This window comes from Pezoporus flaviventris, unplaced genomic scaffold (genome assembly GCF_033815535.1).
Source record: "Pezoporus flaviventris isolate CSIRO_AGI_PZ_B2104156 unplaced genomic scaffold, CSIRO_AGI_Pfla_v1 ptg000059l, whole genome shotgun sequence".
Classification (NCBI taxonomy): domain Eukaryota; kingdom Metazoa; phylum Chordata; class Aves; order Psittaciformes; family Psittacidae; genus Pezoporus; species Pezoporus flaviventris.
Genome location: NW_026892607.1, coordinates 1418144 through 1435583, shown reverse-complemented (window position 1 = coordinate 1435583; position 17440 = coordinate 1418144). Strand labels below are relative to the sequence as shown.

The 17440-nt window shown below is 52.0% G+C and overlaps 3 protein-coding genes across 3 annotated transcripts in view; 2 read left to right on the top strand and 1 right to left on the bottom strand.

The window, feature by feature from the left end:
• The first annotated feature begins 3638 nt into the window (after positions 1-3638).
• On the top strand, positions 3639-4427 carry LOC133277609 (zinc finger protein 541-like). Its single transcript, XM_061469591.1, has 2 exons — positions 3639-3823; positions 4199-4427. The coding sequence occupies exons 1-2, from the start codon at positions 3735-3737 to the stop codon at positions 4425-4427; spliced, it is 318 nt and encodes a 105-aa protein (XP_061325575.1). The 5' UTR covers positions 3639-3734.
• LOC133277610 (zinc finger protein 541-like) lies at positions 4422-5232 on the top strand. Its single transcript, XM_061469592.1, has 3 exons — positions 4422-4528; positions 4814-4889; positions 5029-5232. The coding sequence occupies exons 1-3, from the start codon at positions 4493-4495 to the stop codon at positions 5220-5222; spliced, it is 306 nt and encodes a 101-aa protein (XP_061325576.1). The 5' UTR covers positions 4422-4492; the 3' UTR covers positions 5223-5232.
• Positions 5233-9697: 4465 nt separating this feature from the next.
• LOC133277640 (ribonucleoprotein PTB-binding 2-like) overlaps positions 9698-17440 on the bottom strand; it is a 67335-nt gene continuing 59592 nt past the window's right edge. Inside the window, exon 4 of the mRNA XM_061469677.1 lies at positions 9698-9846. Coding sequence (XP_061325661.1) covers positions 9829-9846 — 18 coding nt within the window. The 3' untranslated portion in view covers positions 9698-9828. The remainder of the gene's footprint in view (positions 9847-17440) is intronic.

The following is a 17440-nucleotide window of genomic DNA, read 5'->3' as shown; positions in this document are numbered from 1 at the left end:
ACTGGGCTGCACTGGGTAAAGTGCAGCCCGGAAGAAATACCTCATCCAGACATATGTAACAAAGCTTGCTCTTCTACACTGCACAAATACTAAAATGCCACCTCCACAGCTAGCTCCAGCAAAATGCGTTTTAGACATACAACTGAGGTGATGATCCGAGGCATTAGCAATGGGGAGGTGGTTAAAATCCAGGTTAGTGGGCACTTCTCTCTCTTTCACAGAGCCCTTGAGCTGCACACTGTTAAAAACGAGACTGCAGCGGTTCTCCTCCTCCTAAACATTCCCCACTGCTTGTGGTCAGACACAGTGATTACGAATTTCAGTCCCAAAATAGAGGACAAGGATATTGATTAGGGCAGGTTAGGAAGTGGTTCTGCTATGTGGTGGTGTGCAGGAGACTGAGGCTGGACCCAGTGATGAGGGAATCTCTGTCACCAGGTTTCTAACATCCAACCTCTCAACTTGTGCTTCCTGCAGCACTGGGATGGCACGGCCAGACCAAGCTACCTCTCATCCCTGAAGGATGCACAATGATCAGCTCGTCCTCAAATCCCCTGGTGTGCTGTTGTGCACCTCTGTGAGCCTTATGTTAATGGCAGAGGAGACACCTTTGACTTGCTGCTTCTTAAAATACTCTTCTAAATCATTTTATCTCTGAATCTGGGAAGGAAAATGCTGAGAAAAAGAAGATAGCGAATGGCACAGCTGGGCTACGCAAAGCAGAGGCTGTTGGCAGCCCCTTAGCATATAAAACCAACTCTGTTTACTGGACTGGAGCTTGGTGGCTTTTAAGGAGGTGCAGTGAAGATGCAGACAAATCTGATTTGTAGATTTACAAATACAGATCCTAAAACCCTGCCTTTAACTTGGTTTTCACATTACCCATTTCAGGGAGAAGGAACGGGAAGAGGATGACAGTGAAGCAGCACGGATACATTTAACTGTATATGGCAAGGCATCAAGCTATGAAGTTACTGCTCTGTCCCAACAAGGAAGAAACCAACAGGAAAAAATGAAGGTGATGTTTACTGTCTACTCTTTATACAGCCTCATTCTTTCTCTAGACCACCATGATCACCCCTACTCATCTTTTGCCTCAGTTTTCAAACTGCAAAAGACACAAATATTGTAAACTGCTGTGATTTCTAGCCTTAGACAAACATTTAAAAGGATTTCATGTAAAGAAACCCAAAGCGTCACCAAGGACAGCATCCAAAGAGATTTCCAGTTACACCCAGGAGCTTCCAGGGACTCCCAAAGGCTCTCGAGGTGTTCCCAACTACTCCACTTGCCCTCAGGGTCCCTTAGAAGGGTTCTCACTTAATCCCAGTTGCCCCCAGAAGGGTTCTGGGTTGCATTCAGGGCTTTCCAGTGGCACCCAGAGATTCTCAGGGGGTTCCCAGTTACTCTCAGTTGCCCCCAGAAAGCTTCTCAGTACATCTGGGGGTTCCCAGTTACACCCAGAGGCTCTCGAAGGGCTCCAAGTTGCGCCAAGTTGAACCCCACAGGTTTTGGGTTGCCCTCAGGGGTTCCCAGTATCCCCCAGGGGCTCCCTATTGCTCCCAGCTCTCCAAACGGCATCTCAGGTATCACCCATGATGAGCACAGGGACAATGGGACCATGGGGACATGGTGTGGCACGTGGGGACACAGTGGGACGCTTGCGGACATAGTGGGGCACATGGGGACACAGTGGGATGCATGGGGACCATGGGGACCTGGGAGCTGGAACTCCTGGGACCGCTCGGATTAAATCCTGCCTTTAGGCAGCCTTTGGCTTCAGCGTGTTCATTTGCTCCCCCTTTCCCTGGTTCCTCCCTCACCAGCAGCCCCTCTCCTTGGTCCCGATGGCAGCAGCAGCTCTGGGCGAGAGCTGCGTCAGCTCTTCTCCACCCAGAGAGGGCTGGAGAACCTCAGCTCTTCCCATAGCGCTGCCCACAGGGCAAGGAGGAGCAGCAGGAAAAGGGACCCACAATCCTTCGCTGATTATTCCTGCACCTGAGCACCGTGGGATGGAAAACCAAGAGTAAGGAGTCAGTGTGAGCAAGATTCCTGTTCGGGGCTCTCGCTAGCTCCCATCGTGCTCAGAGGAGCTTTACTTGCTGCAGCAGTGCTTGTCATCCCCATTCATGGGGAACCAACGGGAAAGGACTTAAAGTTTGTGCATCAGCGTTCACCATGTCCGAGTGCTCGAGCACACGGAACCCAGCGGAACCCCCACAGAACCCCATTGAACCTCCATAGAACCCAGGGGAACTCTCACGGAAGCTCTATGGAACCTCATGGAACCCCCATGAAACCCCATAGAACCCAACGGAACCGAACTCTCGCGGAACCCAACGGAACCCAATGGAACACAACAGAACCCGTCACCTGGCAACGGGAGACTATAAATGCCCTGCAGAGCACAAGCTGCCAGGGCGAGAGACAAGAGAAGCTGCCCTGCGAGAGAGCAGAAAGAGGTGGGTGCCCATCCCATCCTTCGGGGGTTACAGGAATGACCCAGAACACCTCAAGCAGCCTCACCGGAGCCACTGCAATGGTCAGCGCCGTGCAAGTGCCGCTGGCTCAGCCGCAGCCAAGAGCTCCGGGGCCTGAAAGCCTGGCATCTGCCTTGACTCTTTTAGGGAGAGCAAGGGCCTGTGGGGAGGGGACAGGGGGGAATGGCTTTAACCTGCCAGAGGGGAGACTGAGGTGAAACCTGAGGCAGAAGTTCTTCCCTGGGAGGCTGGCGGGACACCAAAACGGGTTGAACGCAGAAGCTGGGCCTGCCCCATCCCTGCACTAGTGGAAGGTGTCCCTGCCTCCTGCTTGCAACTGGATGAGCTCTAAGGTCCCTTCCAACCCAAACCGTTCCATGATCCCCAATCCCCCAAATCACACCCAAATCACCCACTGACAGGGACTTGCTGGTACTTTCTACAGTAACGGAGGCGCTGAGAAAGGTGACACTGGGTGCATGGACACAAGGATGCAGGATGGGCACGAAACCTAGGGAAAAACATGGCATTTTCCTGGGCACTTGGACTTTTCCAGTGCCACTTGAGGAATTCCTAGGCCATTTTAGAATTTCATAGAGTCATAGAATAGGGTTGGAAAGGACCTTAAGCTCATCCAGTTCCAAGTCCCCTGCCATGGGCAGGGACAACTCACACTAAACCAGGTCACGCGAGGCTCTGTCCAACCTGCCCTTGAACACCGCCGGGGATGGAGCATTCACAGCTTCCCTGGGCAACCCATTCCAGTGCCTCACCACCCTCACAGGAAAGAATCGACTGGGTTTATTATGCTTCCAGCACTCAGAGGCCATCCCAAGCTTGCTTCTCTGTGTTCGCAGGCACCTCCAAGTTGTTCCACTCCTTTCCTGCCATGAGCAGGGATTCAATGGTTTATTTGGATTTGTTTTGTCTAGGTGTCCTGTGTGAGAAAGAGCCCCAGTGACCATAAGAACAGCCTTCCTCTTCCTCCTCCAAAGCCACGAGCGATTCCATCCAGCTCTTTGGGGCGGTGTTAGGTACGAAAACCCTCATGCCTGCGCTCAACGGGTAGTAGGACGGGAGGGGGCTCCACAGACCTGTGGTCGTGTCCCCCGAGGGGGGGACATCCGCGGGGTCCATCTCCTGAAGCTTCCAAGCACAAAGGGTGAAAGGAGGGAAATTTGGGGTGGCAGCTGGTGATTTGCAGTGGTGAGGATGTGCTGAAGGCTGAAGGCCCGTCTTGGCAGAAGGACTGCAATGTTGAGCGGGTTTTCCTCTCTTCCAGGTGGGATGGACTCCGGAGACTCTGGGCTCTGCCTGATGGAAGATGTCACCAGCACTGGGCCGTGAGTGATTGGACCGCACCAGGAATATCACAAACCTTAGGGAAAGGGGCGCTGAGGGAACCGCTGCTGTGGGGTCAGCGTGTGGTCGCTGCAAGTGCCACGGGCCGGGCAGGGCTCTCGATGCCCACCGGCCACAATGACGTTGCCTCCAAACACCCGGGGCCGTTGCGGTGCAATCCCAGCTTTGGTCCCGAGCCCAGCACTGCAAAAACCATTCCCAGATGTCCTTTTCCATCCACGCTCGTGGCCTCAGCTCTTCTTTCCCCGCTCACTCTTAGGCTCAAAGCGAAGCTCCTGCCTCCGCTCAGGGTTTGAGGACAGTGATGCATCTCTTCACCTCTCGCCTTCCTCACCTCCTCTTTCTCCTTACTGCAGGCACATTAACATCGGCGCCCAGTATCAGGCAGAGATCCCAGAGTTTCGGGATCCCTCCCGCTTGCCAATGGAGGAGGAAGAGGACAAAGCCTGGCTCGTCTGGGACCCGTCAACACCGGATCGAGGTTTCTTTAACGCTTTTCTTCCAAAGAACCCCCGAGATGTTCCTCCCGTCACCCCCTTGTTTGCACAGAACCTTGACTTTCTCTTCCCGCTCTGCTTGCAGTGACCGAGCTCCTCAACCTAGCGAGGTCCAGCGACGTGCCGCGCGCCAAGACCACCTTAGAGCGTGCAATGCACTGCCTGCACGAGGCGCGCGGCAACGTCCTGGTAAGAGCGGCTCTTGGGGCGTCATTAACAACGCTCTGGGACGGCCTTTGTGTCCCTGGGGCGAGCTGGAGGCGCTCCCAGCTCTCTGCTCCATGCGCTGCAATCTGGGCTCTTAGCTCAAGGGACCGGTTCTTGGTGCCACAGCCGCGTTAAGGGCCGGTGGAGCATGGACCTGCCTCGGCATCGGAATCATTCCCACACCTTCCCGCAGCCCAGGAGATCCTGGAGCGCTCTCACCAAGCGCTGCCCGGGCTGAGCAATGTCTTTTTCCACTCACTTCCACAGGAGGCTCTGGAGCTGCTGCGCCAGGGGGGTCCCCAGCCAAATCAACACCATCCGCTGGCTGGCTACCATTATACAGGTAACCTCCAGCGTGGGGCTCTGGCCTTGCACAGCTGCTCTCTGAAGGAGCAGAGATGTCAATAGGGCACTGAGGAGCTGTGCCGACATCTCTCTGCCTGCGCTCATCTCCTCTTTCACACCTTGGGGATCCTTCCCAGGTATGGACACGTGGACCCCCCTGGAGCAGCAGCTCTTTGACATCGCCTTCCGCAAACACAAGACCGATTTCCACAAACTGCAGCAGGAGGTAAAGCCGCTGGATGCATTTGTTGTACGTGTGTGCCTTCAGGGTTTGCCTCCGCCATCGCCCTCACAGACTGCTTCTCTTCTGCTCACAACAGATTCCAACTAAGACCGTAGCGCAGTGCGTGGAATATTATTTTACCTGGAAGAAGAAGATCAGACTCGGCCACAAAACCGTTGTGATCAGGGGAGGAAAGACCAAAAGGCTGCTAGAGGAGCTGGAGGAGCCTGAACACAAGGTGCTCAGTTATTCCCCACTTGCAACTTTGGGGCAGCAAAGGGCGACTCCACTCCCGCCGCTCAAAATTACCCCAATTTTCTGCTGAGGTGCCTGTCCTCACCATCCCATTAAAGCATTTGGGCTCACTGGTGTTCAGAGGATCTCACCAGGGCAGGCTCGGCTTGACAGCTGCGTTTGTGCTGGATGGAACACGGTCCCATGTGCACGGGCCCTTCCCAGAGATTTGAAGATCCATTTCCCCTTCAGCTCTCCACCTGTTGGGAAGAGAAAGAACAAGAAGGAATATAGCAATAAACTCTCTCTGGTTTACAGACCGTTTGCAGCCCCAGGACGAGGCGCCGTGTTCTGCCCCATCAGAACCTACCACCAAAGGGGCAGAACCGGCGCCAGGCTCCACACCAGCCCAGCGGCGGCAGTGACGGGAGTGGATTTTCCTGCCCCGAATGCCACAGGTGACTCTGGATTTAGCTTCTTCTGGAAACGAGCTGATTTGGGATAAAATGGAAACTTCCGGAGTGGGGAGGTGGAGCTCAGGATTCCCCTCGCCCTTCCCATGCCTTCCCAGCCACCTTCCACCCCCTCCATGCGCTTTGTTTAAACGCTGACCTGCCCAAATCCCCAGCAACAGAAACTCGGCAGCTTGGCTTCAGGCTGATGGGGGAATTGTCAAGAGGAATTACAAATCCCTGCGTGTTTTCGAATTTCCAGGCTCTTTAACACCACTCGGGGCAGGAACTCCCATCTCAAGATCCACCGCCGCCAGAAAAAACACCCCACTCCTGGGCTGAGCTCCTCCACCACCACTGAAATACCACCTGAGGGCAGCAGCCCCCCGGTAGTCTTAGGTCCCCTCCCATCCTTATTTCCCTAGTTCTTCTTATTGTTATTCTTGTTGATGCTATTGTTCCTGTTAGTCTAGCTCAGTTTTACATTATTCTTTAGGTGTTGTTATTGTTAGTTGTTGTTATTAGTAGCGATAGGATTTAGGTATACCTTAGGAGATAGTAATAGGATTAATGTATGTTAGACAGAATTCTTCTTATTAAGATTAGTATTACGTTGACCTCCAGCTGTTATTATTATTTATTCTTATTATACCATCACACGTTATTGGTAAGTACTGGGGTTATCAGTACTACACCCCTGGACGTCAGTCAATAAACTCTATCACTCTCAAGTCTTTGGGTTTCCCATTCTTACTGGGGGCAGGGGCTGGCAGTGGCGCTGACACTGAAATCCTCACCCCTGCACTATTCCCCATTCCTGTCCAGTGCCTGAGCACCAAAATCAGTCCAATGGAGTCTCGGCGTTCCCCATGGCAAAAATTCCCCAGGATGCGCTCCCACTGGTCAAAGTTGTGTAAAAACCATCTTCTGAAACAACAAAGCGCAGTCCCAGTGACTCTCAGTTTCCCCCAGAAAGGTTCTCAGAACATTTTGGGGGTCCTAATTACTCCCAGAGTCTTTTGAGGGGCTCCCTGTTACTCCCAGTTGACCCACACAGGTTCCCAGTATCCCCCAGGGGTTCCCAGTATCCCCCAGGGGTTACCTCGTTGCCTTCACAAGGCTCTGGCATGCTCCCAGTTCCCCTTAAGGGGCTTCCAGGCACCCCCAGGGCTTGCCTAGTGGTCCCAGGTCTCCAAAGCAGACCCAAATGAGAACTAAAGGCAGCAGGCACCACAAGCAGCCCTTGAAATGATCCTGACCATCCAGCTCCCTACAAGTACTGTCACCTCCTCCCTGCTGGATTATCCTGCTCAAGATTTTCAGAACATAACACACAAGGAAGCACCAACATGGAATCACTCAGCATATACAACCACAGAGCAAGTTAGAGATCCCCATCTGCCTCACTTGTCCAACCCAGATTCACCCCCCTGCAAGGGAAGGGCCAGCTCTGGTCACATGCAGACTTCTCATCCCATCTCCCAGCTCTGCCTGGAACACTTTGCTTCTGAGAACCGACAAGAAGAAACACCACAAAGCAGAACCACCCATCTGGAGTACTAAGGCAGGCAGGTATCAGAGAGTTAGACAGCACTGTAATGCCTAGAAATAGCCAAACCCACTTTTCCAGCATACGTGTGTGACTCATAAAACATGGCACTAGAATGAATTTCAAATGCCACATCAATGTTCAAACACAAGATTTTCTCTGTCCTTTCATAATGCTCAAACAATACACGTCTGGCTGCCAGAAAGTTGGCATTTAAGTTGCAAGGATATAACTAAAACCCCAGGCTTTTACCCAAAATGACAGAATAAAAATAGCAATCGCATTTTCAGTTTCTGTCAGGTGAGAATTTCCCCTCCTGTAGGGGCTGTGAATGGCTGCAGTTTGTTAGAGCTGCTGCAGCAAGGCTGGAGAGCGGCTACCTTCTCTCAACCGTTTCCATAGAGCAACACTCACTATGGGAGATAAAGCCCTTGTTACGAAGAACCGAATCTCTCTGCCCTTTCCCAAATCACAGCATTTGTGCAAGCATCTTAACCCAGACAAGTACTTTAGGGCTGCTGCTACCTACTCGAGTTGTAACTGAGCACGTCAGGGAGCGACATCAGTCAAAGAACAGAAACATGACTCCAACTTCAAAACCACAGAAAAATCCTTTCAAACAACCTGGCACAAACTTCCTTATGTACTGGGCACTGAAGAGGGTTAAATCTGAGCATACACTGGAAGAAGGTCTGCCACACTGAGAATTAAAACTCAGCACAGACAGAGGTGTCAATGAAACAAACCCAAATCACAGAACCCCAGACTGCCTCGTGGTGGAAGGAACTGAAAGCTCATCCAATTCCAACTGCCTGCCACAGGGACTTAGAAAATGGTTCTATTAGGACTTGTTAACATGTGTGTGTGTTTAACAACCACACAGTCTCCACTCTTTCTTTCTGCCGAAGGAGAACAAAGGACAGTGCTTAAACCATCTTCTCTGACATCGAGTTTGGTTACAGAATATGCAAGGCTTTCAGCGTTTTCCCTCCGCACTTTATCACCTCTCTTACAGACAGGGCAATAGAACCCAAAGGTTCTACAAAGATAAATGTAGACTTTGCCTCCACTGACAGAAACACTCCAGAAAAATCTTACTGACAGGAAAAGTTTCAGAGCGCTTCAGCAGACAGAACGAGGGAGGGGCACCCATGGATGGGGCTTATTTTAAGGAGACAGCCTTTATTTAAAGGACTTTGCTTTGCAGCTCTTACAAAGTAAACATTACAATACTTTTTCCCCCCACAAATAAATGAAAACATTTCAAATTTCAAAGGCAATCCCGTCGACTGATGGATATTTTGAAAGGCAAAAGAAATCTCCAACAGAAACAGGCAGCTCCATGAGAACGAGACTGCAAACATTCTGCTCTGTCACTCCAGCTCCTTAAGAAAAAGAAAACTAAGAAACAAAAAGGACGTTTTTCACCCAGGCTTTCCTTGACAGCAGTAAGGCAACTCCAGGAGATCTGAACGAGCTCCTTGGAGATTACAGATACTGCAACTGACAGTAACATCTAGATCCCAAGCTACATCTTATTCAGTTAGGGAAAAACAACATCTGATGTTTGCAGACATTTCTTAAATATATGAATTACACACACACACACATATGTGTGTTTATATATATCTTCTCCACCATCTAAACTGCTGCACTTGTGGTACTCATAGACTCACAGGCTTGCTTTCTTTACTGAGCAATAAAACCAACAGCCATGCGCACTTCAAAGGCTCTCTGAAATATTTCTAAATTGGCTTTCAATCCAAAGCACGAGGAAGGGGATGTCCTACAAACATTTTACTGGTGCTCACAGGAGTCTTCTGCACAATCCCCAGCTAACACCCAGCACCACTGCAAACAAGCACCAAGAAAGCAGCTGTACCACAGCATACATCACACTGCAGATGCAGAACCATTCACTACTTACATGAAAAACACAAGTATTAGGAAGCAAGCAGGGAATCACAGAAATACAGAGCTACTTAAATCACAACCCTGACCTTCCAGAAGATACAAATTGAACATACCTGGCAGAACACAGGTTTATACTGCAGGGAGAAAGCTTGGATCAGTTCTTTGGAGTCAGCACAGTCTTTCTGAAATGTCTCCACACAAAGGCACTTAGAGTGAATAAGATTTGGGGTGAGCTGGTTCACGTCCATCCACTGTGCAAAGAGAGTGCTCTCCTCCAACTGCTTCCCCAGAAGTTCCAGCCTGGCCTTGGCAGCGGAGTCCTTCTTCATGTATTCCACAAAGCCGTAGCCCTTGGAATGGCCAGTAACTTCGTTATAGACCAAGAAACACCTCTCAACACTGCCATACTCATGCACAAGTTCTTCACACTCTTCCAAGGTAAACGAAGTGGGTAAATTGGTAATGCACAGCAAAGCATCTGTCGGCTGCAGTTGCACTGATATCTCTTTTCCCCGAAGAGAATACTGGTGATACTTCCCAATGGCGTTTTGTGCCTGCTCTCCATTCAGCAGAGTGACGAACGCTGGAAGAGACCAAATCAAGATACATCAGAGAATCACAGAATCCCAGACTGGCCTCGGTTGGAAAGGACCTTAAGATCATCCAGTTCCAACCCCCTGCCACGGGCAGGGACACCTCACACTAGACCATGGCACCCAAGGCTCTGTCCAACCTGGCCTTGAAGCCACAGCTTCTCTGGGCACCCTGTGCCAGCACCTCAGCACCTGCACAGTAAAGAACTTCTGCCTTTTATCTAACCTGAACTTCCCCTCTTTCAGTTTGAGTCACAGGCTCAATCCCAAATTCTCTTCCCTGAAGATACAACACAGGTGGTTTTTAATACCTGGTATTATCAACATCATGAGGAATAAACTCAAAAAGGGACTACAGAAACACAGACACACATGATCTCACCACTTGGAGCACAAAATGTTGTATTTAGGAATCAAAAGTCAACACATTACTAATTCTACTGAAGTTGTTTGATGACAGTAGCTGTATCTTCTCCCTCTGGGCTTACTGGATCTGTTGAGGGTTTCCAGTCCCCAAAGCATTTCACAGTCAAAACCAGGAAGAAGCTGGAAGCACCTCTGGAAGTCTTCTTGTCCAATCCCCGCTCAAGCAGGGCCACCCAGAGCTGCTTGCGCAGGGTCCTATCCAGATGAGTTCTTAGGATCTCAAAAGAGGCAGACTCCACATCCTCTATGTTTAACCCGTAACAGTGCGGGTGACCCGCATGGTGAAAAAGAGTTTCCTGATGTCCGGATGGAAACTCCTGCGCTCCCATTGCATGTCCTGCCTGGCACCGGTTCAATTAGAGGATGTAAGAGTCTGCGCTGAACCAAGCAGCTGGAAGATAATGCAGGTGTTATCTTCTACTGACAAACAGATGTGCAAAGCACAGGGAAGTCACGGAAAAACTTGGCTTTAGTTCACAGACAGACAAACGCACACCTTGCACTTCAAACTGAAAGAGGATCAGCACAGCCAGGCACTTGTACAGGCAGGCTGGGCCAACGGAACATGTCTTCTATGCCAAAGGTATTAAAGACAACCTCCAAAACCATCAGCAAGGATGACCTGCTGCTGTCAAATTTCTTTAGACTTTACTGAGCTCCTCTTCTCACAGATCCCAGAGGTAACAGCATTTCCTCACCCAAACCCAGCCATTCTTTTTAAGGATTTCAAAGAATCCCAGACTGGTTGGAAGGGACCTTAAAGCTCATCCAGCCCCAATCCCTGCCACCTCCCACTAGAGCAGCTTGCTCCAAGCCCCTGTGTCCAACCTGGCCTTGAACACTGCCAGGGATGGGGCAGCCACAGCTTCTCTGCACCCTCCAAGGGAAGAGCTTCTGCCTAAGAGCTCATCTCAGTCTCCCCTCTGGCAGCTTAAAGCCATTCCCCTTGGCCTGTCCCTACAGGCCCTTGTCCCAAGCCCCTCTCCAGCTTTCCTGCAGCCCCTTTAGGCACTGGAGCTGCTCTCAGGTCTCCCCTTAAGGAGCTTTCTCTTCTCCAGGGTGAACCAGCCCAGCTCTCTCAGCCTGGATCCAGAGCAGAGCTGCTCCAGCCCTCGCAGCAGCTCCGTGGCCTCCTCTGGACAAACAGTACATTTTCATTTCAGTGCCTGTGTCACATTATGTGTGATTAAGCTGTGTCAATTTACATAAGGGTGGAGGGCAAGGCATTGGGGGTCCCCACAGCAATGCAGCCTCATTTGTCCTTTGCAGCGGGGCCGGATAATTCCACACAGGCTCCAGGATAGGGATGCAACCAGACCAGGGCTCCTGCACGTTTCCAACCCAACAGTCTGCCAGGCAGCTCTCAGGGCCCTGCAGCACAGGTAAAACACTCCTGCTCTCTACCCCATCCTGGGTTTCAAGGCACTTCCGAAAGGAATGTGCAAAGGGAAACTATAAAATCCTCTCCCACTGGAAGTTCCCAAAGGGATCCTGGCAGCTGCACTCGTGATGGCATGGCACCGTCACAGCCAACCCACAGCTCATAATACTCCATGTCACAATGGGGCTCATGACACAGTCAGCCCCAGACCCCTATAAAAAGGATGCACCAGTGCAAACAGCAGAGGAGGAGACGAGAGAGCAAAGATTCAGAGGCTCCCACACACCCACAGCACTTCTGCACTGTCCTCAGCCTACACACAGCCAGAAGCTCACCACAGCCCTTTGGCACATGCAGAGATACAGCACCCACTGGATCTCTCCCATACTCAGGTCCCAGGAAAACCTCAAAGGTGCCCACAGCCACTGTCACCGACAGCTCCACAACATCCACACTGCCCATACCCTGTTGTAGTCCTACTCCCAGAAAGAAGGTGCCCAAAGACACTGGCAACAGCAGCGCTGCTACAGCAACATATCTGGAACTATTCTGGTTCACAGGAGGCTGAAAAGAACAGTTGGGGAGATGAGGATCTGGACAGCAAAAGAGACCCTCGCACCACTCCTGCTCTTCTCATGGCCAAGGAATAGGCAACAGAATGCTCATCGTAGGCCTCAAACAGGTACAAAAAGGGCTGCATCAGCCCAGACTGGCAGCAGCGGAGGCACCAGAGGGGGGCACTGAGAGCAGAGGCCATGCACAGGAAGGCCACAGCAACAGTGCAGCTGCCCACAGCAATGCAGCCTCATTTGTCCTTTGCAGCTACCACATCCTGGGTTTCAAGGAGCTTCCGAAAGGAATGTGCAAAGGGAAACTATAAAATCCTCTCCCGTTGGAAGTCCACAAAACAGATCCTGGCACCAGCACTCCTCATGTCACAGCACCCATCACAGCCGACCCACAGCTCCATGTCATGTCAACCCGCAGACTCCACGTCACAATGGGGCTCGTGACACAGTCAGCCCCAGACCCCTATAAAAAAGAGGCACCAGTGCAGACTGGCAGACGAGACAGCAAAGCCTCAGAGGCTGCCACACACCCACAGCACCTCTGCCCCGTCCTCAGCACACAGACAAGAAGTGCCAATGCTCATGGCCAAAGGAGACTGCTACCACCCTGTTCCCCACCCAGGCAACACTGGCAGCCAGAAAGCGCCCGCAGCCACGGACAATGGGAGCTTCACAGCATCCACAGCATCTCTCACACGTCCTCCTGCAAGGCTCCAAGAGAAGGTGCCCAAAGCAAAGCGAGAGCTACAGCCACTCATGTAAGTCTTCCACAGCCAGGCCTCTCATGCAGCAGGATGGTACCTGCACCCAAGGAGAAAAAGACATCCGTAACACCCAACCTTCCTATAATCTCGGCCTCATCCCAAAGACACCCCGAAGGTGCCCACACTCATGGCCAAAGGAGAGCTGCACCACCTAAAATATCTTTAACCCACACAGGCCACATGAGATAGGGCAGCCACAAAGTGCCTGTAAGCATGGACAATGGGATCTCCTCAGCATCCACAGGGTCTCTAACACATCCCCCCTCACAGCCTTGGGCAAAGCGAGAGCTACAGCCACTGATGTACCCCTTCCATATCCAGGTCTCACACGCAGCCAGACAGCACCTGCACCCATGCAGAAAGGGACTTCTGCAACACCCACTCCTTCTGTAAGCTCATCCTCATCCTACAGACAGAAGATGCTCCACGAGATTGGAGATACAAAGCACCCATTCTACCTGTCCCTCATCTAAGTCCAACACAGAGCACAAAGGTTCCCACAGCCACAGAGAAAACGACCTCCAGCACCACTCCTGCTCTTCTCATGGCAATGGAACAGGCAACAGAATGCTCATCGTACACCCAAAACCAGTACAAAAAGGGCTGCACCAGACCAGACCTGCAGGAGCGGAGGCACCAGAGGGAAGGCTGAGAGCAGAGGCCATGAAGGGGAAGGACACAGCAACGGCACCGCTGCCTACAGCAATGCAGCCTCTTTTGTCCTGTGCAGCTGCACTGGACAATTCCACACAGGCTCCAGGACAGGGATGCAACCAGACCAGGGCTCTTGCATGCTCCCAACCCAACAGTCTGCCAGGCAGCTCTCAGTGCTCTGTAGCACAGGTAAGGAGTCCTAGCATCTACCCCAACCTGGGCTTGCAAGGAGCTTCACAAAAGGATGTACAAGGGAAAACTTAAATCCCTCTCCCACTGGAAGTTCCCAAAACAGATGCTGGCAGCAGCACTCCTGATGGCATGGCAGCGTCAATTCCAGCACACCCAGACCACATCACAAAGGACATAGCCACAACCTTCACAACAGACCCCTATGGAAAGCTGCAGCTGCCCACACTGGCACAGGAGGAGACGAGAGAGCAAAGACTCAGAGGCTACAAAACACCCACCTATCCCTGCCCCTTCCTCATCCTACACACAGGAAGAGCTGTCAATATTCATGGCCACAGGAGGGTCCTGCCACCTCAAGCATCTGTTCCCCATGCAGGCAACACTGGCAGCCAGAAGCTGCCCATAGCCATGGACAATGGAGCTCTGCAGCATCCACAGCATCTCTCACACGTCCTACAACAGCCTAGGAGAAGGTGACCAAAGCAAAGCGAGAGCTACAGCCACTCATGTAAGTCTTCCACAGCCAGGCCTCTCATGCAGCAGGATGGTACCTGCACCCAAGGAGAAAGGAACATCTGTAACACCCAACCTTTCTGCAGTATTATCCTCATCCCAAAGACACCCAGAAGGTGCCCAACCTCATAGCCAAAAGAGAGCCCCACCTCTAAAATATCTTTAACCCACACAGGCCACATAAGATAGTGCAGGCACAAGGTGCCCATAAGCATGGACAAAGGGATCTCCCCAACATGAGCAGGAATTCTAACACATCTGCACTCACAGATTTCGGCAAAGCGACAGCTACAGCCACTGATGTACCTCTTCCACATCCAGGTCTCACATGCAGCCAGAGAGCACCTGCACCCATGCAAAAAGGGACTTCTGCAACACCCACTCCTTCTGTAAGCTTATCCTACAGACAGAAGATGCTCCTAGGGATTGGAGAAACAAAGCACACATTGGCCCTGTCTCTCCCAAGTCCAACACGGAGCACAAAGGTTCCCACAGCCATGGACACAGGGAACTCCAGCACCACTCCTGCTCTTCTCATGGCCATGGAACAGGCAACAGAATGCTCATCGTACGCCCCAAACCACTACAAAAAGGGCTGCACCAGACCAGACCTGCAGGAGCGGAGGCACCAGAGGGAAGGCTGAGAGCAGAGGCCATGAAGGGGAAGGACACAGCAACGGCACCGCTGCCCACAGCACTGCAGCCTCTTTTGTCCTGTGCAGCGGCACCGGACAATTCCACACAGGCTCCAGGACAGGGATGCAACCAGACCAGGGCTCCTGCACACTCCCAACCCAACAGTCTGCCAGGCAGCTCTCAGTGCTCTGTAGCACAGGTAAGGAGTCCTAGCATCTACCCCAACCTGGGCTTGCAAGGAGCTTCACAAAAGGATGTACAAGGGAAAACTTAAATCCCTCTCCCACTGGAAGTTCCCAAAACAGATGCTGGCAGCACCACTCCTGATGGCATGGCAGCGTCAACTCCAGCACACCCAGACCACATCACAAAGGACATAGCCACAACCTTCACAACAGACCCCTATGGAAAGCTGCAGCTGCGCACACTGGCACAGAAGGAGACGAGAGAGCAAAGACTCAGAGGCTACAAAACACCCACCTATCCCTGCCCCTTCCTCATCCTACACACAGGAAGAGCTGTCAATATTCATGGCCACAGGAGGGTCCTGCCACCTCAAGCATCTGTTCCCCATGCAGGCAACACTGGCAGCCAAAAGGTGCCCATAGCCATGGACAACGGAGCTCTGCAGCATCACTCACATGTCCTACAGCAGTCTAGGAGAAGGTGCCCAAAGCAAAGCAAGAGCTACAGCCACTCATGTAAGTCTTCCACAGCCAGGGCTCTTATGCAGCCAGATGATACCTGCACCCAAGGAGAAAGGGACACCTGTAACACTCAACTTTACTGCACTCTAGGCCTCATCCCAAAGACAGCCAGAAGGTGCCCACCCTCATGGCCAAAACAAAGACCCACCTCCTCAGGTATCTGCAACACAAACAGGCCACATAAGACAGAGCAGCCACAAAGAGCCTGTAGCAACGGACAATGGGAGCTCTTCAACATGAGCAGGATCTCTAACACATCCTCACTCACAGCCTTAGGCAAAGCAAGAACTACAGCCACTGATGTACCTCTTCCACATCCAGGTCTCTCATGGACCCAGACGGCACCTGCACCCATGCAGAAAGGGACTTCTGCAACACCCACTCCTTCTGTAAGCTCATCCTCATCCTACAGACAGAAGATGCTCCCAGGGACTGGAGATACAAAGCACCCATTCTACCTGTCCCTCATCTAAGTCCAACACAGAGCACAAAGGTTCCCACAGCCACAGAGAAAACGACCTCCAGCACCACTCCTGCTCTTCTCATGGCCATGGAACAGGCAACAGAATGCTCATCGTACGCCACAAACCAGTACAAAAAGGGCTGCACCAGACCAGACTGGCAGCACCTCAGGCTCCAGAGGGAGGGCTGAGAGCAGAGGCCATGAAGGGGAAGGACACAGCAATGGTGCTGCAGCCCACAGCAATGCAGCCTCATTAGTCCTGTGCAGCTGTGCCGGACAATTCCACACAGGCTCCAGGACAGGGATGCAACCAGACCAGGGCTCTTGCATGCTCCCAACCCAACAGTCTGCCAGGCAGCTCTCAGTGCTCTGTAGCACAGGTAAGGAGTCCTAGCATCGACCCCAACCTGGGTTTGCAAGGAGCTTCACAAAAGGATGTACAAGGGAAAACTTAAATCCCTCTCCCACTGGAAGTTCCCAAAACAGATGCTGGCAGCACCACTCCTGATGGCATGGCAGCGTCAACTCCAGCACACCCAGACCACATCACAAAGGACATAGCCACAACCTTCACAACAGACCCCTATGGAAAGCTGCAGCTGCCCACACTGGCACAGGAGGAGACGAGAGAGCAAAGACTCAGAGGCTACAAAACACCCACCTATCCCTGCCCCTTCCTCATCCTACACACAGGAAGAGCTGTCAATATTCATGGCCACAGGAGGGTCCTGCCACCTCAAGCATCTGTTCCCCATGCAGGCAACACTGGCAGCCAGAAGCTGCCCATAGCCATGGACAATGGAGCTCTGCAGCATCCACAGCATCTCTCACACGTCCTACAGCAGTCTAGGAGAAGGTGCCCAAAGCAAAGCGAGAGCTACAGCCACTCATGTAAGTCTTCCACAGCCAGGCCTCTCATGCAGCAGGATGGTACCTGCACCCAAGGAGAAAGGGACATCTGTAACAACCAACCTTTCTGCAGTATTATCCTCATCCCAAAGACACCCAGAAGGTGCCCAACCTCATAGCCAAAAGAGAGCCCCACCTCTAAAATATCTTTAACCCACACAGGCCACATAAGATAGTGCAGGCACAAGGTGCCCATAAGCATGGACAATGGGAGCTCCCCAACATGAGCAGGATTTCTAAGACATCTTCACTCATAGATTTCGGCAAAGCGACAGCTACAGCCACTGATGTACCCCTTCCACACCCAGGTCTCACACGCAGCCAGGCAGCACTTGCACCCCTGCAAAAAGGGACTTCTGCAACACCCACT

Bases quoted from the DNA above. Each gene is read 5' to 3' on its own strand.
- LOC133277610 (XM_061469592.1), top strand. From the start codon at position 4,493: ATGCACTGCCTGCACGAGGCGCGCGGCAACGTCCTG. The intron at 4,529-4,813 runs GTAAGAGCGGCT...TCACTTCCACAG, and splicing joins AGGCGCGCGGCAACGTCCTG to GAGGCTCTGGAGCTGCTGCG. The intron at 4,890-5,028 runs GTAACCTCCAGC...GATCCTTCCCAG, and splicing joins GGCTGGCTACCATTATACAG to GTATGGACACGTGGACCCCC.
- LOC133277609 (XM_061469591.1), top strand. From the start codon at position 3,735: ATGTTGAGCGGGTTTTCCTCTCTTCCAGGTGGGATGGACTCCGGAGAC. The intron at 3,824-4,198 runs GTGAGTGATTGG...TCCTTACTGCAG, and splicing joins GATGTCACCAGCACTGGGCC to GCACATTAACATCGGCGCCC.